This window comes from Rhopalosiphum padi, chromosome 3, assembly GCF_020882245.1.
Source record: "Rhopalosiphum padi isolate XX-2018 chromosome 3, ASM2088224v1, whole genome shotgun sequence".
Lineage (NCBI taxonomy): Eukaryota > Metazoa > Arthropoda > Insecta > Hemiptera > Aphididae > Rhopalosiphum > Rhopalosiphum padi.
The window spans coordinates 40,210,714-40,235,110 of NC_083599.1; the positions used below are offsets into that span (position 1 = coordinate 40,210,714).

The 24,397-nt window shown below is 26.8% G+C and overlaps 2 protein-coding genes across 2 annotated transcripts in view; one reads left to right on the forward strand and one right to left on the reverse strand.

The window, feature by feature from the left end:
• Positions 1–869: 869 nt before the first annotated feature.
• LOC132927416 (ropporin-1-like) lies at positions 870–6,591 on the reverse strand. Its single transcript, XM_060991937.1, has 4 exons — positions 6,125–6,591; positions 5,862–6,023; positions 4,456–4,603; positions 870–3,538 (listed from the first exon to the last, which is right to left on the reverse strand). Exons 1-4 carry the CDS (start codon positions 6,332–6,334, stop codon positions 3,213–3,215), a joined length of 846 nt encoding a protein of 281 aa, XP_060847920.1. The 5' UTR covers positions 6,335–6,591; the 3' UTR covers positions 870–3,212.
• A 2,798-nt stretch (positions 6,592–9,389) lies between these two features.
• The window catches only part of LOC132926979 (dynein beta chain, ciliary), a 75,626-nt gene continuing 60,618 nt past the window's right edge, over positions 9,390–24,397 (forward strand). Inside the window, exons 1-24 of the mRNA XM_060991419.1 lie at positions 9,390–9,676; positions 9,968–10,152; positions 12,583–12,759; positions 16,615–16,811; positions 17,545–17,684; positions 17,795–17,947; positions 18,016–18,227; positions 18,291–18,388; positions 19,416–19,551; positions 19,664–19,948; positions 20,674–20,784; positions 20,859–21,013; positions 21,067–21,262; positions 21,339–21,475; positions 21,562–21,680; positions 21,791–21,986; positions 22,171–22,335; positions 22,444–22,666; positions 22,772–22,849; positions 22,917–23,102; positions 23,213–23,382; positions 23,530–23,752; positions 23,833–23,999; positions 24,149–24,314. Of these exons, the coding sequence (XP_060847402.1) occupies positions 9,973–10,152; positions 12,583–12,759; positions 16,615–16,811; positions 17,545–17,684; positions 17,795–17,947; positions 18,016–18,227; positions 18,291–18,388; positions 19,416–19,551; positions 19,664–19,948; positions 20,674–20,784; positions 20,859–21,013; positions 21,067–21,262; positions 21,339–21,475; positions 21,562–21,680; positions 21,791–21,986; positions 22,171–22,335; positions 22,444–22,666; positions 22,772–22,849; positions 22,917–23,102; positions 23,213–23,382; positions 23,530–23,752; positions 23,833–23,999; positions 24,149–24,314 (3,870 nt within the window). The 5' untranslated portion in view covers positions 9,390–9,676; positions 9,968–9,972. The remainder of the gene's footprint in view (positions 9,677–9,967; positions 10,153–12,582; positions 12,760–16,614; positions 16,812–17,544; positions 17,685–17,794; positions 17,948–18,015; positions 18,228–18,290; positions 18,389–19,415; positions 19,552–19,663; positions 19,949–20,673; positions 20,785–20,858; positions 21,014–21,066; positions 21,263–21,338; positions 21,476–21,561; positions 21,681–21,790; positions 21,987–22,170; positions 22,336–22,443; positions 22,667–22,771; positions 22,850–22,916; positions 23,103–23,212; positions 23,383–23,529; positions 23,753–23,832; positions 24,000–24,148; positions 24,315–24,397) is intronic.

Sequence of the window (24,397 nt, forward strand, 5' to 3'; positions counted from 1 at the left end):
TAAACTGATTCTAGTAATTTTACCATACCTATTTGATAATATAGTCTTATAAGACTATAAGTCTATAACTATAGTAACTACATAGGAAGTATACTACTTAATACTTATACATTATAATATAATACTTTTATTTTTCTTGTGGTATCATCTCATAAGGGTGAACCGTTTGTACAATACTTACCCCACATTATAATACTATAGTCTATAATAACATACTAAGTATATAGGTATCAAATTTATCTTATCAATTTATTCACTATAATTAATATAATAAATTTGAATTCAAGTCATTGAATAAGAAAAAATATCAACAAAATACCTAACTAAATTTATGAATATTTGTTTAAATATATATTGTGTTCGAATTTAAAGTTCAAATGTTTATAAAAATTATGATGATATAATTTTTACATTTTTAAGGCTAAACATTAAAATTATTTGCAAATTGTTTCGATTCTGTCAAGTTTTGAAATTTAATTAATTATTGATGAAAATAAATGGTGTCTTTGTATATTTAATATTTTTAAATCGTATTAAGAATAACTTATGTGCGATCTTGTAGGTAAGTTTATAAGATTTAAAACACTAAATATTTATTACAATTTACAACGAAAAAAAATAATTTAATTTAAAATCCCTGCAGTAAATAGGTTAAACTGATTAAATTTAGACTAAATATTTAAAAAAAATGTTTTGAGTACCTATAGGTAAAGTTGGGCATTATTCGAATAAAATTTTATTTAGACGATTATTTAATTAATAATATTTCATTCGAATAAAAAATTAATCGATTTTTCAGTAATTTTATACTCGAAACACAATTAAACTATGATAAAACACACACACACACACATACACACACACATATATTATATATATATAATTTATTTTTTCATCTACAAGAGATATTAATGATAATATTGATAATAGTATAGTCTAATTAAAGCAATAAATTAATAATAACAGTATGTATATTATACAGTGGAATATATTATCATCACACAATTCATATATATATTTATCCCACATATATTTTAATAAAAATAAAATAAAAATATTATTTTTGTTTTTTCGCGGAATAAAGGAATGAACTACGATGGTCGTATTTGTCGGCGATTGAGCTACAAGCGTATTGCGCTTTTTTTTTACGGCAGTGGATCAGTTTTGCTATTAACCGCCATTCGTCGCCACTGATTTTATCGATCTAAGAGCCTCCCTCCCTACCCCTTCCCGAATATTAAAATGCCAACTGATGTGTCGTCATGACGGAGTTGTTGCTGTCGTTGCTAGTCGTACCTATTTAGCGTCCGCTTACGGCGACAATCCTTACTGAGTTTTCGACGGCTAGCACAGTGCACAGCCTCGTAGAAAATGTAGACTCAGAGCTCAAAAGCAATAAGTTCCGTCTGCAAACACATCTTAAGAACCTGACGTGCCTCGGTCGACGTCAAAACATTCGGTCGCCATCTCTTTGATTTGGTGACTGTAGCCGGTACAGTATGGCCGTGCTCCGGATGAGGCGGTTGGCGAACCAAAATCGTAAGTCCACCGCAGTCAATCAGGCACCGTGCGGACCGACGAACCTAGCAGATGCCACGTGGAATATCCGCGGTCCGCGGTTTTTGGTCACAATCTGGCACGCGGGAGGTACTCATCATAGTATAGTATCACACGAGTATAATATGGTGAGACGGCTGCTACCGTGAACCGCTGAATGTTATCGACAGAGTTTGCCAGTCGTCGTTGCTAATCTCGTTATTTACGGCAATGACGTCAGTGTTCGAAGAGGTGGTTGACTTTCAGCGATTCAATTTTGTTGTCCATCGCGGCCTCGCCGTTCCTCCAGATCGACAAGATGTTAGTAGGACGCAATCTACACTCGAAGTGGTGCTGATTTTGATATGCAAGCTGTCGGTGATACTTAAATATTTTTCTTTCGTTTCCCATGCGATGTAAATCTGACAAGTCTGACGCAGTGCCCATCACATAAATCAGTCTTGCCTGTAAACAGATCGAAATAGTCTCCGAGACTCCGACGTAAACATGTCGTTAGATGACGTTTAAGTTGAATGATGGTTTGCGCGCGTGACTATGAGAATTATTATTAGCAGTTTCGTCTTCAATCCTACCTGCAAGTCTCGAAACACACATGACTCATTCTCTGACAGTTTTCGCTCTTTCTTACATGCAACTGGCACTATTAATTTTGACTTGAACATAATATTTATATCTGTCACGGTATACCCACGAATTCATCTCTGTAAACGTCCAAATTGCTCCGTAACCGATTAAACCCACTACCGAAATATGTACTTTGTCGACATTCCCGGAACTATCGCACTGCCTTCTAGTGTCGGTATTTATGTGATCGTGCTCGACTTCAGTGTCCAAGGCCATATGGTGGTTAACTTTGAAGTTGTATGGTTATACTATCTAGTGAACATCCTGTCGTTATTGTACAAAAATATCTTTTAGCTCTTTTTTGATTTTGTTTGTTTGTTTTGTTCAGTTCAACTTCAGATATCTAACAAATGCATTGCAGCTTTTGTCTTCGAAATTATGCAAGCGTCTTCATAAGATATTTATTTACTTGATTTATTATTCGATGGGATTTCTATTGAAAGTATTGTTTAATATTATTTATGTTAACTGGCTAACTGCGGTTTTACGGACGCCGTGCTGTGGCGGCTGGACTGAAAAAGGGTTTAAACATTTTGGATCAACAATTGCATAATTTTCAATGAATCAAATGTTAATAGACTAGTCAAAATTCAAATCTTATCTATTACGAATATGATATATTTAATTTACAATATTCACATACTGTGCTGTAAGTTAATATTCCTATTATGAACGAGTAGGTACCTAATCATTTTTGTAATTTAAGTCTTGAAGCCTTATGGTCTATTTTTAGTTCGTTTAAATTTTTATATTTTATATGACTTATTTATATACAATTTACTATTTAGGCAATTGTTTATTTTATATGTATACCTAACACAATGCGTGTTGCGTAGTATTGGCGTAGTATTGCTACGGCGGCGTTAGTGCTAAATAGGTGCGCACCGGCGCGACGGCCGCGATTTTATTTGAATCCGAACCCACACTATAGGGTCGATGACATGCGCGGGTAGCGGGTTATCCGCTAAGTATAATGACGTTACGGAACGAAACTACTAAATGTACAGCAGTTACGACACTTAGGTCGCGGTTTAATTATTATTAATAGCGTCCAACTGAGGGCAACGATCGTTCTCGATGTCGAAATCGTACACGTAACCGCCGTTGTCAGCAGCGCATTTTCTGAAATATACGAACACCTTTTGCACCTGATCGTCGGACGCGGTCGGCCCGATACCCAGTACGTGGTATCCGGTGTTCGGTTTACCGCGTGCGGCTGTTGCTGCTAGACGACGAGACAAAATCGATTCGAGTGACACACTAACATCGCTTTGCTTCAAATTGTCACCTTCGGTTGGCGGCGCTGGAGACACGTCCAAAGACTTGCTGGTTTGGACCACTGCAGGTTTGCCACCGCCTGGAACGTGAAATGAAATGTGTAAAAATTAATATCACTTAGACACGGTTACATTATAAGTATCCCTGAAAATAGAAATTATGCACTCTTAAGATATCAACTCTACAGGACTTTTTTTTTAGTTGTATTTTGCGTTTTTCCGAAGGTTTAAAATTCGTACAACACAATCAAGGCCTATTTGAATGCTTTTGTTTATACTAAATTCATAAAACTCTGTTGGTCTTTTTATGATACTCGAAAAGTCGAAAAGAAAATATTGCAGTGCTTTATTAAAAATATATATATATTAAGGTACCTTCTCTGATGACATACGTAAGTACCTATATACATTTATTTATTTGCGTTCTTTAGTAGGTACATTAGTAAATATTAGTAAATACGTATGATCAAATCCTATTGTATTAAATATTTTTTTAGGTCAATATTTGATGTTTATTTGTTAGTAAAAATTGTATACGTTATTTGACATGGACGTTGGACATATATATATATTCTATTACATATAATATGTACTACGCCTTGCACTAGATATTATTGAGAAAAATTAGTATTTATTTTTAGTGCGTTTTAATTGTAGTGTCTTCTGTACAACGAATATAGCTTCCCCCGCTCTTCCTACCCAGTGGAGCTTCACATTATCATGCGCAACAAAATACGTATACTTAATAAATTTCAATCATTCCTATGCGGCAATTAGTTTCGGGGTTCGGTAGGAGGCGCATATTATATAATATGATACCATAACTATTGCCTTACGTTTGGTTAGATTAGTATTATTGTGTAGTTAAGAGATAACAGTTTTTCCTAGGTAAATCATAAAACGTGTTGTCGTTGATTAAAATATGTAGTGGACACGTAAATATAAAATAGAAAGAGCACTAGCAGGAATTACCACGTAATATATGTATACGACCGACCTGTGTAATCGTCACCCGGAAGTGAACAATCCAATTTCGCGAGGTACCCATAGAGCTTGCAGGCGACGTCCACGTGCATAAAATAACCGTCAGCGGCTAAACACTTGCAAAACGCTTCGCAACACAACAACATTGTTTCTTTTAGTGACTGAAATAGTGAAATAAATAAATAAATTTAATCAAAATGACACGTCACAATTTGTTTGCCGTATCTACAATATGTAGTTATGACTTATATTATTATGGTTAAATTTGTTTGTCATCCATATTTTTTTCGATTAATATATTTTAATCAATTGGTATAGCGTTTTGCATCATAAACTATATTTTAAAAGCTATTAGTAATAACTAATATCATTATATAATATATATGTATTGTAAATTGTATAAAACAAAAATTTAAAAATTTAAAAAAGTATTATTATAAGCTAAGAAAACAATTCCATAATTATAAAATAAAAAAATAAAAGTTTTTTAATAGTTTATAAAAAAATTGAGTTATATTTCTTTATGTATAAAGTATAAATAAGTATAAGAGATAAGAGGCACATTTTTTTTTCTTTCAATAAATATCAACATTTTGATAGCTTCATTTATGTTTTATAGTTATAGACATTATAGTGTTATACTGTTATACACTACTATACATCAATTGTTATGTCGTTATAAATATATATATATTTTTAATATTATCGTAATTTTTTATTACAGATGGTAAACTGGTAAACATTTAAAACATTCAGATAAAATATATCTACATAGATAATAAATAATAACGTATTAACACTAATAACTAATAAAGATATCGTATATTATTTATAAACAATGAATAATACAGTTTTAAATATTAACGTAATATTTTTTTAATGAATAATTACTTTAATACATACAATTGCTTGAGTTAACGATTATTATGGTTATCTGTTTTATTTATAATTATCGGACATAGTCACAAAGGTTACAATATTTTTAATGTCTCATATTAGATATTTATCGAGTATTTACTTATTGTATTTGCACGGATATGAGAATTAATTAATTATTATTATTATTATTTACTATGACTCAATTGATATTTAATAAATTATATCGATATTCGTAATTTACATTAGTATGTTGTGTTTTCATAAAAATATTAATTATTATAATATTCATATTATTTCTATACCTGTTTGGTATCTAACTTGCGATGATTTTGATAAATATTCAAGATTGTGTATATATTACACTAAAATGATATTAAAAATCCATAAAACAATTTATTAATGATGTCAATATATATTGAAGTTATTAAAAACAAAAAATATGTCTACCTATACATTTTGTTGAGATTTGGTCTTAATTATTTATTATCCATGTAATAAATGTATCTTATATAAATTATTAAAAATATCAATTCATCTTACTTTTGTCCAATGTCCAAAAGTTATACCCAAAAATTCTACCATGTCCACGTGTTCAGCACGAAAATTCCCAATCATATAAATTTGTTCTAATAGATTGAAATCGAGCGATAAGTCCGACCAAACTTCTTCTATTCTTTCTTTAGTGCCTATAGTGGTACCTAACTGAAAGAATTATTATGAACAAATAATTACATTATTGATAGTGTAAGTTGTTAGTGTAAGTTCAATTTAAGGCATATAATTGTCGGATACTTATTACTTACTTGAAAAGCTAATATTCTGAATAGAGTTCGATCTTGTTTTTGTTTAGTGTTAATACTATTTTCTGCACCCGATGAAATGTATTGATTATCTGTGCTTTTGAAATATTCCGCAGACCAACTTACAATGTCTTTAGGCTGAGATCGGATCGCAGCTTTCACATATTTTTTTAATATCTCCGGTAAACTGTCGGGTACGATTATTGAATTCATTTTTTTTTTTTTAATATTTTTATACTGTAATCGAAATTATGTTATGACAATTAATATTTTTGTAGTATAGTGTAAAAATTTAAACTATTTTTTTTTATCCAGAATAGCGTATTATGCCAAACACGACGTGTAACACTCATAGATATATAAATATGAATATCACGTAAACAATGAAGTACGGTTTAAGTCTAGAGATGCATGCAAATTGAACACAAAAGTATAGTTTTATACACGTCTACACGCCATATCGTCGTGTTATGACATTTGTTTCTATGGTTCTAGGACAGAATCGATTTTGTTGGAAGAAAAACCCGAATACTTTGGAAAAGTAAACATCATAATATGTATAATATATAATATGGTATATTGACGATGATAATAGTATGTATTAATATTATGAGAAGTTTAAAAATAGATGCGTTTTATTATTGACGATGAAATCAAGCGTACATGTACACAGCTACACTACAGAAAAAAACCACAATATTACAAATTATATTTTAATTAATTATTATAATACATTATATTATTATTTTTTACTTACTATATTTCTTATACCCATATAACGAGGGAAATAAGTTGGCTACTTATTAGTTCTGTAAGGCCGGTTAAACATTAAAAAATGTATGTGGCACCTAACATAAAATCCTGCGCATACCTATTGGAGGTTGGTACATTTGACACAACTGTATAGTGGTTGTTCGTTAGGTACTTATTTTACTGGATTTTATAAGTAGTAGAAAAAATGCTCCAGTTTTTAACTTTGATGAAGTTTTTGGTAAAAAATTGTAGACATCAACGTATTTTTTACTTTGTGGTGTCAAATGAATCAATTATTCACTGCTGTTTAAAATAATCAGAAAAAATAAGGATTAACAGGAATATGTTTGAATGTTTGATCAAAGTTTAGTTTTTGACAACATTTTGTTTTATTGTTACTTCTCAACTGATATTTTCAAATTTTTTTAGTTTATATTTAATACTTTTCTAACAAAAATTAACAATTATCGAAGATATATAGTTACAATTTTTTTTATAGGCACTTAAATTAAAAATTTTGTTGACAAATCATGAATTATTTTATACACATATAGGCTGACAAATGTTTTGCACTCAGAATCATTTTTTATTGACGGTAGGTGTAATAAAATTTGAATTTAATTATCTAATACTATTTCTTTTTTTATTATTACTGTAATAACTATTGTTATATTTTGTATTATATTAGTAGACAGTGGTGAGGATACTAGGTATAGCCGGTATAGGTACTATCTTAATTACCTATATTATGTAACCGCTGTGGAAACCAGTTGTCTATCTTTATATTTTTTTAGAAAATGTAAATAATTTTTAATAATATAATTCTTATTAACCAGCGAGCAAAAATAATTCATAATCGACTTTAAGAAATTACACTGCGACTGCGCACGTTTAAGATCCATAAAATATTATAATAGTTTCAACAAATAGTGTTCTATACAAAATTAGTTGAGTACAAAATAATATTTTCGAAGAAAAAAATGAATTTATTCTTGTTGTTATAATATTTTGAGGCAACTTATATTTTTTAGTTTCTAAAGCAAAATATTTTTCTAAACATTTTAATATATTATAAAATAAAATTTTGTTTAAGTAGTTATCAGTATAACTTTTATATATTATAAATACCTATTTAAAGTTTAGATGAGTGAACTGGAATGGAACCCACTGTATTGTACTACACAGAAGTAAATTGTATATTTAATTATCTAACTTTAACTAACACTACCATTATTATCAACTGATCTGAATTTTATCATTAAGCCTTGAAAATTAAATATGACATTCATCTAAGTTTTTTATTAAAAATAAAACCATATTAAATTTAATAAGCGATTGATGTTAAAATTATGATTACATTAGATATTCAAATTTCAAACGTAAAATTACGATTTCTTTAAAACAAATTTAGTAAATTTGTTATAATTTTATTTGTATTCACTTCAATTGCAGAAACTTGAAACAGTCCACTATGATTTAAATAATGACTTTATGAATATAAAATACAAATAATTACTATAACCATCATTATAATTTTAAAAACTTTTTATTAGACGTCCTTAAGTAGGTTGTAGGTACATATTACATAAAATTCACCTACAACTAAAAAAGATAGACACAATCTGTAATTTATCCCGTTTACATAGAAAGAATATAAATTTTTATTGAAAAATAATTTAATAATAATTTTATTACCTTATATGGTTATGATATTGATATCTAGACATTGCAGCATATAAACGTAAAAAAAGTTTAAATTGAGAGCAAATATCTTCGTTCTTTGATGTAAAAACTATAAATAATCCAAAAGCAAATATTAAAAACCTTGCACTTAAAATTATGGAATTCGTGATATCATTAATTTTTAATTAATTATGCATTTCAAGTATGTACCTGTATATTTTATAATACTATTTTAACTGCAATGAAATTAAAAAAACGCTTGGACCAATATAAAAAAAATTAGAAATGTTGGTAAGTATAAAAATCTAAATGGTAAAAAAGTAGGCTATAGCTTATAGCATGTTTAAAATGTTTCACAGTAGATGGGTAGAGTAAAGTACATTATTTGTAACGAGTTTACTATGACAATAAAATAAACAATCCGTTTATTTTATATTTTTCATATTATATATTTTTTTGAACGTAAAAAACTTTCATAGCAAGGAATTATATTACAATCGCGTGACTAAACCAGTCATGTTTTTTTCCAGATTCATTTATACAAATCAGGGGTTTACAATTTTTTCAAAATCAATTGGTTTTTATTTTGTGACTACCTATATGATGTCTTGAGATTTAGAATTAAGAATTATAAGAACAACCATACTTAAAAAAATTAAAATATCGTTGTTTGTAAGTTAATAAAACAAAAACTTTTTTTTCAAAGAAAATACATTAAATTTTAATTCTAATAGAAGATTAACATCAACTTTAAAAATAATATAATTTCTTTATAAAAATAATACTTATTGTATTATTTATTATATATATTTATATTATAGACAAACGGCATTTTACTTAACCAATACATTTAAACTTAGATATTCGTGATTTGAACTTAAAGAAAATGTTGGGAAACATTTGTCACGCATACGACATTTAAGACACGATACTCCAATAAATTACTGCATATAATGTCTCGTGCTTAGGTTTACTGTGACATTTTGTTCATCCACCAAAACGGTTCACTAGCTACTATGTACGATAATAAGCAAGTCTTTTCGTTTCTATGCATCGTTAAATATTATGTACGCACATACATCGTATTAATGTAGTATCAGTTAGTACACTCTCAATCAGGTAATTATAATATTATTTAAGGTAGTAAATATCGATGCTATATTTGTTATTATTGAATTTTATTGAGTGAATAAATAAATAAATAAATAAATAAAATAAATATCATCGAGGTACATCATGTTAGAATGGTTGAGATTTAATATATTTTTTTGTATCAAATAATCTATTTATCCAATCATATAGTAAAATATTGCAATCTAAAATCAAATTTTAGAGTAACTCAAAATAATATAATTTTAATAACATTATTAAGGAAGTTTTTGTCAATAATCGTTAAAACCTAATTTTTAGACAAAATGTCTGAAGGAAATGACAATCCACAAGATCCACGACCTGAATTTTTTGGAAACTATATAATAAAAGCTTTGAAAGTTAAGTCCGAAAAATGGTTCAGATTAATGGTGACAGAAGAACAAGGTTCAAAGGTCTACAACTTCTTGGATAATCCAGATTGTATTGTTTTGATTATATTTCAGGTACCGTAATTAAATTATATATTAATAAATTTAATTTTTCATCACGAGCAAGTACTGTTTAAATTTAAATAAAAGACCTAGTTTTTTAGTTATATAATAAATATTCTAGATAATAAATTTTCACATTAGAAAATATACTTATATATAGGTATAATATTATTTATTATTATTATTATTTTTTTATAAGCATTGTGAGACTTAACTAAAGTTTAAGTTTGAGATGTTTTCAAATTTAAATAGCCAAAAAAATATGATTCAAGACTATTATTATTTTTTACTTTTTTAGTTGATATTTTAAAATAAAATATTGTATTTATGTTGAAATTTAAAAAATTTAAATAAGAATTTTATCATATGAAATTTAAAAATTTGCACAGAATACAGCTATCAGATATAAAAGGTGTATTATATTTCGCTTACGTTGTTATAGTCGGTGGTGTATTTAAAATTATGAATTATGATAAATTTAATCGGACAAAGATAATTCAAACCTTCAAATCTTGGTATTATAATAGTGGGTACTAATAGATTAATAATCTATATAATCTATAGACTAATAATGAGTACTTATAGATTAAACTTTATGGTATGGTACATGGGGCTATTTTACATTTGCAAATAATCCACGTGATAAAAATGATGAAAAAATAACAAGTGTTAAATATTATATTATATACCTATACTTAAAAGAAAACATTGTTAAATTTGTTTGAAAATAATTTCACGTCTTAAAAGTACTTAAATAAATAATTGATGAAAACGTATTACGTATAAATTAATTTAATTTTAATCTTTAACATATAAACGATAGATTTCATTATTGTTCCGATAATTTCAGTAATTTTCTTTACACTATATAAGTAATAGCTATAATATAAAATAATAGCAAAACAATAATGAAATCTTATATAGGTCATATACCTACAAGGTGTAACAGATATAACTGACTTTTGGAATAACTTTTGTTCTAATTAATATTTTCAATTTTTTTTTATAATTTAGAGACCCTAGCATTACATGTATAATTTAATTTTTTTATGTTTTTTTTAGTACTGAAAATAAAAAAAATTAAATTTGATTTAAATTTTTTTGTATAAATTTAAAACAGCCAATTTGTGAATCTGATTATAAGAACAATTTTGATAGTAAAAATATAGTAAAAAGATTTATAAGTCAAGTAGTTTATTTTTTAGAATTTTTTTTAATTTTTAATTTTAATATTTTTTAATTAAATTCAATTGGAACGTAATAACTTTTTTTTAAATATGATTTTTGAGAATTTTTTGACATGAGTATATTTTTTAAATTATTTACTCATCATATAATATTAAAAATTGTTGTCATACGTTTAAGTAACAATTTTTTTTTTTTTTTTTTTATCAAGTCTTTCTGTTACACTGTATATAAAAGAATAACAAGCCTTTTTTATTTTCCAATTTTGTGACTAATTTAGGCTTTAAATAGTTTAATCATAATAAAAAATCAATTTATATACAATATACGAATCGATTATTTAACACACGAACGAAGCCGAGTTATTCAGTGAGTTTTTACATATTATTTATATTATTATAAAAATATCTATTGGGTATTTTTCGAGTTTAGCACTCAAAAACCTATTTTTCAATATATGATAAAAGAACTAATTAAAACTGGAACGTCTTATATATTATAAAAAAAATAATAACTGATAAAAAAACACACAAATATTATAAAATACCATTTAGCAACAACATTTTGTTTAATCATAATCTAAAATAGTTTATCCACAATTTATTTGTATTAATTAATTTATAATTTTAAGTTGTCTCGTTTTATTTTTTCTATTTTAATTTACTTGTTGTGTTATATTGACGATTTGACGAGTTGTATTAAGACAATGTATAGATAAAATGAACAGAAAAAAAATACACATAGTTATGAAAACAATAATAGACATATTGTTTACTTCATTCAAAGTATACGATTTAGAATAAATATTCTGTATTTTGATACTTTAAAGTTCAAACATTGAATGCAAATATAAAAGTATTGAATAATAATTTTTGAAACATTTTTAAAACTGAAAATGATGGTCTACCTTGTATTAATATGCAAATGTTTTAATTTTAAATTGTAAATTGTTTAATGTGAAAACTATACATTTTTTTATTTGGTTCATTATTCAAAAAAAGTCTACATTTATTAATAATCGTGGTAACATCTTTTCTATAAAATATTTAATTAAATAATTGTTAAAATGTTTTACTTCCACGATTACCTATAGAGTATAGAATATAAATAAATAGATCCATATTGAATAAATTAATATTTTGTAAGAAAGTATGTGCCTTTTTAATAATTTAAATATAATTTTTTTAAATGTTATATTGTGCTAACTATTATATATACTTATTAGTAATTATATTAAAACTAAATAAATATTTTTAGAATATGGCAGCACAGTTATTTGCAATGGACAGTTTTCCAGTTCCTCTAAAAACTAAAGCGATTTATTTTGTAAAAATTGCCAAGGTTGTTGTACCTAAGGACAATCCAAGTTCAGTTCTTATAATTGGTGATATGGCAAGCAAGCCTATAGAACAATTGGCGACTATTGTGGATGATGTAAGTATAGGTTGCTTTTATCCTTGTTTTTCGCGTTTACATATGCAATTATAAATGTACACATGTAATAATTAAAATAAGTGAAAATTTGTTTTTCAATAAATATAGTTATTAAAGATATCTTAAAATATGATTAAATTAATTTTTCATAATACTATAAGTATATACTGAAGTTAAAAAAAAGGCAATGTTGTAAAATCTTATTGCTCATTCTGTATGTAGTAGAATAAAATAGTGCGAGTAAGGCAGTAAATAAAAAGAGAGAGAGAAGGGGCTATGATATGGGAATATAAATGTATTGGTGAATTGGTAAAGTAATGAAATGACAACAAGTAATAGAGATTAAAGGGGAAATAAGTTTGTGTATGATTGGAAGTTAAATGCAGTTGGTTGTTAAATAATTGAAATCAAATACCCTATCTACATTATTTTATTCTGCTACCATTATATTATTGGGTCGACATGAAGCTACGTATTTAATTTTATATATATATATATTTGTTAAATTTCCACTTACCTTTTCGTCAATGGATGTGTTTAGGTGTCTCGGTGTCGTGATTCGATAAGCATTATTATATACGATCCGATTTACTTTATTAAGATAGATACTGAGTCGTTTGGGCTCGAGTATAACCTATATTGGTATATTAATGCTGCAAGATATTTAGAAAGGGTTGGATAGATATTAAAATTAGGATTTAGGATCATAGGACAATATGTTATTGGATGTCAGGCAGTATAAATAATTATACGAACGTTTTTAAGTTTTAAGTAATAAGGCCAATATACCAATCTAGGTTTATACTTAGAAAACGGGGAACCAACGCAACGTTACGAAATTAATAATAAAAAAGGTCTCAGTACGCGGAATCGAATCTTGTGCTGTTCTCGCGTGTCTTCAGTATTTCTTCGTGTTCTTTTGGCGGTGTTTCTGCTTGGAGCTTGTGTGTCGCATTGGTGAGATTTTTACACAGCGCGCTGCTGTGAGGGCGTTGTGGTTTTTATACGCGTTCGTCGATGATCTTTTTTGAATGTATATGTGCGGCATTTTTGATATAGATAATTTTGTCTGTCCGTAATTATGTGATTGACATTTATATTTTAAATTTAATTGTCGTACTGTTAGTTCCAGTATCTTTGTATAATTTGATTATCGTGGTATTTATTTTAATTCTTTAATTGCGGTTTCATCGCGTTGATATGATTGAATGATAGTATATGGTATTTATATTAGTTTGATCGATTGCTATTTTATCATCTTCGTATAGTTCGTAATTGTAACATTTATTTTAATTCTTTAATTGCGGTTTCATTGCGTTGATATGATTGAATGATAGTATATGGTACTTATATTAGTTTGGTCGATTGCTATTTTATCATCTCCGTATAGTTCGTAATTGTAACATTTATTTTAATTCTTTAATTGCGGTTTCATTGCGTTGATATGATTGAATGATAGTATATGGTACTTATATTAGTTTGATCGATTGCTATTTTATCATCTCCGTATAGTTCGTAGTTGTAACATTTATTTTAATTCGTTTATTGCGTCTGGTTCCACATTATCTAAGTAAGCCTACAATCGGAAATCTGCCTTATATATTTATTGGATTATTATAACTGTAATATTTATATATTACATGTATGTGTTATATAATTAATTGTTTAAAATAAAACATAATAATTGCGGAAGCCTCAACTTTTTCGTAATTCATTACTAACGATTACAATACACCTATATCAAAAGATTTATAAATTTACCAAAAAAGAGATACGATTGCGGATTCATTTTGCATTGCCAAGTTTTCAACTAAATTAAGCTAGAAGCGACATTTCAAAATGTATTAATTATATTTCATAATTACTAATGCATTTCGGTAAACATAAAATAATAATAAATCATAAATGATAAATGTTAATTTGTAAACCAGGTTAATACAATAACTAATAGTAATTAAAATAATATTATATTGACGTTATTCAAACGTATTGAATAATTGAGATGTACTCATATTATCTAATGTATTGTTTTCAAAATATGTTATGCATAATGTGATGTTATTCGACTCAATCAGTAAATTATTTTAGGCCTGTATTTAATAATAAGTAAGTCACGTACACACGCCACTCGTAATATTACACTATTTATAAGACGGTCTTTAATTTTATCATCTCCTATCTCAGCTTTGTTGATCGTTCATGATGTTATTATTGTTCTGTTTACTCGGTTCGTGTCATACGTGGTTCTTATATTTTGTACTCATTACACGGCCACGGAGTATTTATACAACGTCACGAAAGTATAAAAAAAAAAAGCAGTATTGGAGAGCTCTGAGTGTGACGTTCTTCAAACAAAATAATATAATATATTATAATGTATAATACCTATACGTTGCTTACAAACTACGGTTATGGCCTTGTGTGGCGCACGTAGGTTTTGGCCATATACCACGGCTGGTTATTGTTGCAATATTATTGCTGTAGTAGGTACCTATATAGCCATTTATCATAAATGAGCGTATAGCGTATCATTTGAATATTGTTAATATTGATCGATTATTTTTGGTTTAATTTGCTGATCAATATTATAATATAACATGCAGGTTCACGGTAGATTAATTACACTAGGTAGTTTCTTCGATAAATTGAAAAATATTAGGCTGTATCTATAATTAATATTTAATATTATATATAGATTGTAGTATACAACTGTATTTAACTGAACATTTAAATGAATAATATTTTGTGCAATGTATAACTTTGAGTTTTGAGGTGTACATAGTATACCTATAGTATATATAATATATATATAGCATCTGTCACGGAGATTGAATTAAAAAATTAAAGACAGAATAGTAGGTAATTATAAATTATGTTTTTAGACTCAATTTTAACCATAATATAACATTTCTTTTTCAATTTAATTATGTACGTGTAGTTCGTTTAGGTTTCCGAGTTCTAACTATGTTGTATGATATAGAGACAAAGAGTAATTAAGTGATATATATTAATATATTTATATTTAGTTATATTCATGGACTCGTGGTTTATGATTGAAGTAATTATTTAAATGATAACTTTAACTGTTCCTCGTGTTTTTTTATTTCTATAATACTATATTAAATTATGGGAGTGAAAAAAGGTGACGAATCATTTTTAGAAAACAAAACTAAAAATGTAGTATGTATGTATATTTGGTAAAATTATAAAACAATAGTTTGATAACTCTATTCCTAAGTCTTAGCATATATAATATTTTATTGAAACTAATACGATAAAATAAAAATATATGAGCTAAAAGAAGTAATAAACTAACTTACTTATTAAATATAATATTCAGCATGGTTTTATTCACAATAGGTAGAAGAGTTAAATTTTTCATAATCGGGTTAAAATATTCAAATATCGGTCTTTAGTTTTTCTTCGAAAATAATTTTGGTTTTTATTAAATTTTATAATTTTTAAAAATGTTTGGGAGAAGTCTTAAACTGAAATAATTACAAAGTTTTTGTACAGTATAATGAGAGTATCTTAAAGTTTTTAAATAAATATGTATCATATTTTATACTTTTAAAAATAGTATGAACTTGGACTTGAACCATGTCTATATTTTTCTTAAACTTATTACCCAAGAAAAAAATTAAAATTGTTAAGCATTAATAAAAATGTAAATAAAATAAAAATTTTATGTTACAAATATAATTATTTATCTCAGTATCATTTTGACTTAACTACTTAAGTAGAATTTTAAATATTTTAAATACATTTTTATTGTAAAAATTTTATTTTTAACTATTTTATTACTATAATAGTGTAATACATTAATTTTGTAATAGTTACTAATGAAATTTACAGATTTTTGTTCCTTTGCTTGCAAATCCAGAAAATCATAAAAATTGGGCAACTGTAGTTTCATTAGACGTTAAAGAACATGTCCATAGTCTGAAAAGTACTGTATACCAAGTTAAAGGTCAAATAAATGGACAAACTATTTTACCAATGCCAGTTGGCGTGGAACGTTTGGATACTATTGAAAAAATAGTTAAAGAAAGGTAAGGGTGATAAAGACGATACAGTGTACTATATATTGATATTATATTATATATAACTAATAAAATATAATTTGAAATTCTTAGATTAGTTGTTTTAATGAAATAAATAATACCTAACGAGTATATAACATATAATAAAAATGTATCAAATGTATTATGTACATTAAACTAAGTGATCTATTATTTTATGTGTGTTAGTTTTTTCAAAACCCTGCAGTGGCCCAGTGCCTCAGTTTATATTATAATAAGTCATGGATTTTAAATAGTCTGGATTAAAAAAAAAATAGCCAATTATTTTATTGGTGTTATACATTTTAAATAATGTTTATTTTAATCGAAAACGAATCACAAAGTATTTATTTTAAATTAATTTGAACTTCAAAAAATGATTTGTTGTTTTAAATTTTTAAGTCAGTTCAGTTTGACTGTATGGAATTTTTAAACTTTTATAGATATTATTTTTAACCTCGAAATTGTTTTGTAAATTGTGTAATATTTGTCCATACAAATAAAAATAACATTAATCATTTTCGTGTTATTTGTATCGAGCTACCTAACATTACCTAAAATATAAAAACAAAAACATTAATAAAAACAAACATTTTTTAATAATTACTAATAAATTTAGGTTATACTCACGTAATAAGACTATAATGACTATGTAAATTATTACTTGATCAAAAAAATGGGAAAAATGATTTGGCTTTGGTCAATAAGTTTTTATATTTTATAGTGATGGAAAAATAGTCGATCTACACTTTAAATCAGCTGTTGAAGGTGTTATTATAAAATGGGCAACTCAAATAACTGAAGTATTAAGTGCAGATTCTGTATCGGCATTTAAGAGTAATCAACACTTAACGCCTTGGGCTGGTAATATTACAATCAATAAAGTCTACAATCAAATTTAGTTCTATAAATAAATACATAATAAAGGATTAAATTGCGCTTAAAGTATTAACATTTTTTGAATTTTGTTACAGAAGTAGCGTTTTGGAATAATCGAGTACAAAATTTAGAATATATTTTTGAACAGTTGAGAGATCAACGGATAATGAAAATGACTACTATTGTTCAGCTAACCAACAGTGCTTATTATCCGTGTTTGAAGAATATCTACGCAAATGTTATTTCTGGTATTCTTTAATGCATTTTTAATTTGTCCATAACTCTCTGTGTGATTGTTTTTCCCCCGATTATCCAGCGCTGGAAGAGGCTAATGATATCGTTCGCTATTTGAAACCGTTGCAAAAGCATTTTAAATTATTAGAAGAAACTGATTTCGGTGATATAGCCGTATGTTTAAGTCCGCTGATGCATGTCGTTTGCTTAGTGTGGTCCAAATCTCGATTTTACTGTAGTTCCGGCAAGATTATTGTTCTTTTAAAGCAAATATGTAATTTATTGATCACACAGGTTAGCATAAAAGTTTAAATCGGAACATAATAATTTTCCATTACTAATGTTCTTTACCCACAGGCAGTTCGATACTTGGACCCAACATCAATATTTCAAAGTGATATCCATGAAACAAAATTGAGAGTCCGTCATTGTATATTTATTTTTGAAAAGTTTAGGTAACACTGTTTTAATTTTTAAATTCACAATAAAATCAAAAATGATTAATAGTTCAGGATTGTAGCTTTAAAAATAAAACCGAAAAATATAATTTATAATCTAGTGTTTTAGCCTTATATTTTGAGTTTAATAGAAATACACATAGCTTATGACTAAAGTTCGGAACTTCTTGCATTTGCATGTTTTTTTTTGTAATGGTCATAGATTATTCTGGATGAGTTATACATTTGTTTTATGAAATGGCGAAACTAAATACTATAAGTTTAAATTTGCATATTTCGTCATAGTTTAGGAAAATTGTATAATATTTGAGCATATTTGTGCATATTTTGCATTTTTTAAATTTGTATTTGTGTAAAATTGTCGGGAAAAATCATATTTAAAAAACACTAGAAATATTTTTTTAAATAAATTAAGGTCGTTGTCTATCGTATCACATAATATGACTCGTACATCTATTTACGATAGTTTCTTTTTTGTTTAAGAATCAATACCTTTTTATCGACAACATCGACAGATGTATAGTTATGGTAAAACCTAATGGCATCTATATTCTAAATTATACGTCGAAATGAAAAGTAGTATGTGTTCATTCGTTAATCGATAATAAATAATGTAGGTACCTACCTAATTTTTAAATTTTTATTTTTATAATTTTTATATACTTTGTGCGTTTTCAAAAACAAAATAAAAAATTAACTGCATATTTTTAAGCATATTTTGATGATTTTAAGTGCAAATTTCGATAATTTTAAGTGCAACAAGTTCCGAATCATATTACAAATTTAAATTTAATAAACAATTATGGGATAAAACACGCGTAGAACATATTTTTTAAAAGAAGTTATTAAAAAAATAATTAATTAATTGTCATGTATTTTATTTCATGATTTCAAAAAAAAAAAAAAAATAACGAAATATTTACAAAATCGGTACGGCGTCAAAACGATTTGCTATCGTTAATATTTGTGTATAATAACCAATAATCGTGTGTTTATGTTTAATTTATGTAAAATTATGTTTAAGGAATATATTCAACGATTATCGTAAAAACTTACCGTCATATTTCGAAAATGAAGAAACTGCACTTTTGTGGACTTTCCATCCAAACATAATTTTTAGCCGTACAGACTTGTTTATTCGTAGATTACAGATAATTGAAGTATGTTTAATATTTATATATTATCTAACCATTAACCAACTTATTTTACATATGCGAGTAGGTAAATTTCACGTTATCATGGTTGTTTACAAACGTTTATTTTATTCGGTAGTGGTTTTTCGATACGGTTGTTGAATTTACAAAACTGGAAAGGATCGAATTTAGCGGACTTAAAGGTCGATTGCTCAGTGCTCGTATAACTGAAATATATTCAGATTTCAATGAGCAGTTCTCATTGTTTTCCAGCAAAGCATACGATGTTCTTGAACCAGAAGACGAGCGCTTCGAAGTAGATTATGAACAGTTTAAAGAGAGTATCAAGGACTTAGACCATCGCTTAGCATTTACGCTTAGTCAAGCGTTTGAAGATAGTCATAATTTAGACAGTGTTTTCAAGGTTAGTGTTTTTGAAACAAAATGCAATGCACGAAAAATATATAATAGTAATATAGTACTATGCAAATGTCAAATTACACAGCTATTTAGGTTATTATTATGCTAAATTATAACGAGCGTGAAATCCCACTCCCTTCTCATACACACTAGTACACTACCTACACTTTAAACCACGAATTCTAAACTTATTCAAAAACATTAGTAATACATTTGTTTACAGTAAATTATATAAGATTAAATTATATTTATTTATTTGAATTGTGAATATTTAACACTTTAAAATAAATAATATGTTAATATAATAATATAGATATAGTTCAAATATTTTAGTTCAACTAAAACTTGAACTAATTTTATTTTATGACTTAAAATTCAAGATTTAAGTTTTATCAAGTTAACATTTTGTGTAAGTAGGTACCTATTACCTATATATATATATATATATATATAAGTGTACCTACTGAATTGACAAAATTATATTAAAAAAATTATATAATACTGTCAAGGTTTTTGGTATTAAAATTTGAAAGTAATAGTACTGGTGAAACGGAGTTATAGCTTATAATATAGACATAATATTAAGGTACTTCTACGAAAAATTTACCATAGTATAATTATTATTTTTAAACATATTATATGAATATTTGTAAATTATAAGATAAAATAATTATTTTTAATAATATAATATTGATTATGAATTTATGAACATAGATTATTATTTTATAGTTAATTGAAATTGTGGGTGTCGTAATGGATCGGTCTGGCATGAAAGATATGTTTACAAGTAGTTATGGTAAAATTCTGAACATGTTGTCTAACGAAGTTACAATTTGTAAAGTTAGTATAACTATAGACGTACTAAAAAAATTCGATTAAACTTTAATTACTATATATTTATGATTTGTCTATAGAATTTATTTGAGAGCCAATTAATTGCTATAAAAACCCAGGGTTCAGCAAATGTCGATAAGCTTATGCCACCAATAGCGGGTTCCTTGAAATGGTCAAAAACACTTAAAGCTAGAGTTGAGCATCCAATACAATGTTTTAAAAATCTTGATCATCCGTAATATACTATTTTACTTGTATTTTATTCAAATTAATTGTATACATTTTTAGAATCGTACAGTCTAAAAAGGCCCAATCAGTTATAAAAGAGGTAGATGAAATGATTGTTTCATTAAATAAACTTGAAACAGAATTAATAGATAATTGGAAAGTTACTGTACCAAAAAGATGTGAAGAGTTATTAAAGTTACCATTATTTGATCGTAGATCCAAGTGTAATGAGTTACAACTCAACTTTCATCCAGAGGTGAATAAAATATATTTTCTATTATTCGATATTTAACGAGTACCTATCTACACGATAATAATATTAATATTTTTAGTTGGTTGCGATATTGAGAGAAGTTCATTATTTCCGCTCGTATGAATTGAATGATATACCTATTGAAGCATTACAATTTCACGAACGTGAAGATACGTATAGAATATATTGCATTAATCTTAATAACACAAAAGAATGGTATGCTAGTTATTATGTAGTTTAGTTTTTAATATTGTTATTATATATACCAGCTAATAGTAAAACTAATTATACATTAATATTAGTTACAATAAATTGAGGAACAACAGCCGAGAAATTGAGTTTCAGTTGGTTCAAGAAGAGATTCAACAAATCGATGAATTAGTTAAAAAAGGGGAATATTCATTAAATTGGAATTCTGAAGGTATATAACGCTTATCTAAATATATTTATATATAATTATTAATACGTAGAAAAAATATTACTAAAGTATTAGATTATGTAAGCAATTTTTAATCAAATTAAAAATGTTAGGTCTTAACGAGTACATTGGAAGTGTTCAAGACCTTGTATATAAATTATACCGTAGGGTACAAAAGACACAAGAAAATATTAAACGGATGCGGTCGGCAATATGTTCGTGGGCCAGACTGCCGGTATTATGTCGAAAAGATAATAAAAAAGACACTCTATTGGCAATGGACGATCGCGTTGAAAGATTTTCCAAAAGGTACTCATAATATTATTATTGTATTGCTATACAATGGTTAATTTTTAGTATTTTATATACAAATTTGTCATATAACGATACGGTCTCTATTAATAACTATTCGTAAATAGCAATTACATATTATTATACTTGGCAACTCGTCACTATACAGTAGATACTAACTATATACATTTATACCACATAGACGAAAAGAAATTGAAAAAGCTGCTACGGAAATCCATAAACTCCTTAAAGAAAATTGCGTATTATTTGGTATGCAAGACCAAACGAATGTCAAGCAATGGCAAAATTATATGGCTTTCGTAGATTCCATTGTAGCGGACGCTTTGTTGAACGCTATAGGATGCAGGTGAACATTTAATTATATATATATCTATATAAAAAACTATTTATTATTAATAAGATAATTGTTCATTGACGTAAAAATATTGTATTTTCGATCATCTGATATTTTCAGCTTATGTTATATAGCAGAGAATATGATCCCGGGGGTATCGAATGCACCATTATTTGAGGCTTGTCTCGAGTTACACGAACCGGATTTGGTTTTTACGCCCTCGTTAGATTCGAATACCGAAGGTAATTTTTGTTCCATCATTCAAAAGATAATCGAAGAAATAATTGAACTTTCTAAGCTGATGCCACGGATTTGTGACAAAAACAATGATCGTGATTACTTTGTAAGCTAAACATATAAGATTTTGAGTTATAATTTGATTATATTATTATATAAATATTGATATTTAAAAAAAAAATTAAGAAAATGTTTTATTCAAACACTTTAGGAAGAAATGAATTGCAATACTGACATTCGTGATATGAAAGAAGATATTATGAATACAGTAACTCGAGTGATAGGAGAGGTAATTTACTAATTTACATTTATTTTTATAAGTATATTCTTGAAACTACTAATACATTTGGTTTTAGGCAAACGATTATTGTGTAAATTTTGAAAACTATTCATACTTATGGTTGGATGATCGAGAACTTTATATGCAACATTTTTTACGATATGGACATCCACTTTCAATCGAAGAATATGAAAATATGTCACTTGATGATACTTATTCCCCACCTATTGTGAATCCTACAATGGATCAATTTAAGGAACAAGTATAATATATTATTTTTAAACTATAATTAAACATTTTTTTTTCATACCTATTAATTTTAAATCGTATACAAATATTCCTTCGTATTACATATTTCACATTCGTTGTTAGATTGACAATTTTGAAAGTCTTTATTGTGAAATTGAACAGTTAAAATCTGTTCAAGTATTCGATTCATGGTTTCAAGTAGATATGAGACCTTTTAAACAAGCGTTATTAAACACTGTATGCAAATGGAGTCATATGTTTAAACAACATTTAATGGATACTGTTACAAATAGGTAAAACGTGTTATTTATACATCGACAATTTATTAGTATTTTGAATAATTCAGATATTCTTCATTGTACTTTTAGTTGTTATTTATTATTTTGATTTAAAAGTTAAATTTGATTCTTATTATCTAAACATTTTACATTTTTTTTAAGTCTATTTGATTTGGCCAAGTTCATACAAGACGCGGATGGAGGTTTGATGCAACCTGTAATAGAGGGAGATTATGAGGTTCTTGTTAGTGTTATGGGCTATTTGTACAATGTAAAAGAAAGACAATCTACAACAGACGAAATGTTCCAACCCCTCACAGATACAATACAATTGTTGAAATATTATGACATGGAACTATCGGAAGAAGTTAACGTTCTATTACAGGTTTAAGATCAATAAATATTTTACAATTTATACTTAAATAAAAAAAAATAAATTACTATAAGGGTAATAATTTATTTTAGGAGCTTCCTGAACTTTGGAACAACACTTGCAAATTAGCTATTAATATCAAACAACAAGTAGCTCCTCTGCAAGCAATTGAAGTCAATAATATTCGAAACAGAATATCGCATTTTGATAGTAGAATTAACTTTTTTAGAGAAATTTTCAAAAAATCTAACATTTTTAGGTAAAAATAAATTAATTAATAATTACACATTAAAATGATCTACCTATATTATTATTGTTATATTGATAAATGACAATGTATAAGTTATTGTGATAATTAAGTTCATTACGCGATTGACGAAATTCAGTTTCAATTTAATGAAAATGTAGGTACGATTGTCCTTATCCATATTTTGTATTGAATGACGCCAACGCAAAAATAATAGATTTCGAGATGAATATGGCTCAAATACAAGAATCCGCGTCGCTCTTCGAAGTGAACGTTCCGGAATTTAAACTACTTAAACAATGCAGAAAAGAATTAAAATTATTGAAAGTTCGTAAAGTGATTCTAATATAGTCTTGTAATTTGAATATAAAATAAGTATTTTAATGATTGTGGTTAAAAACAATTATTCC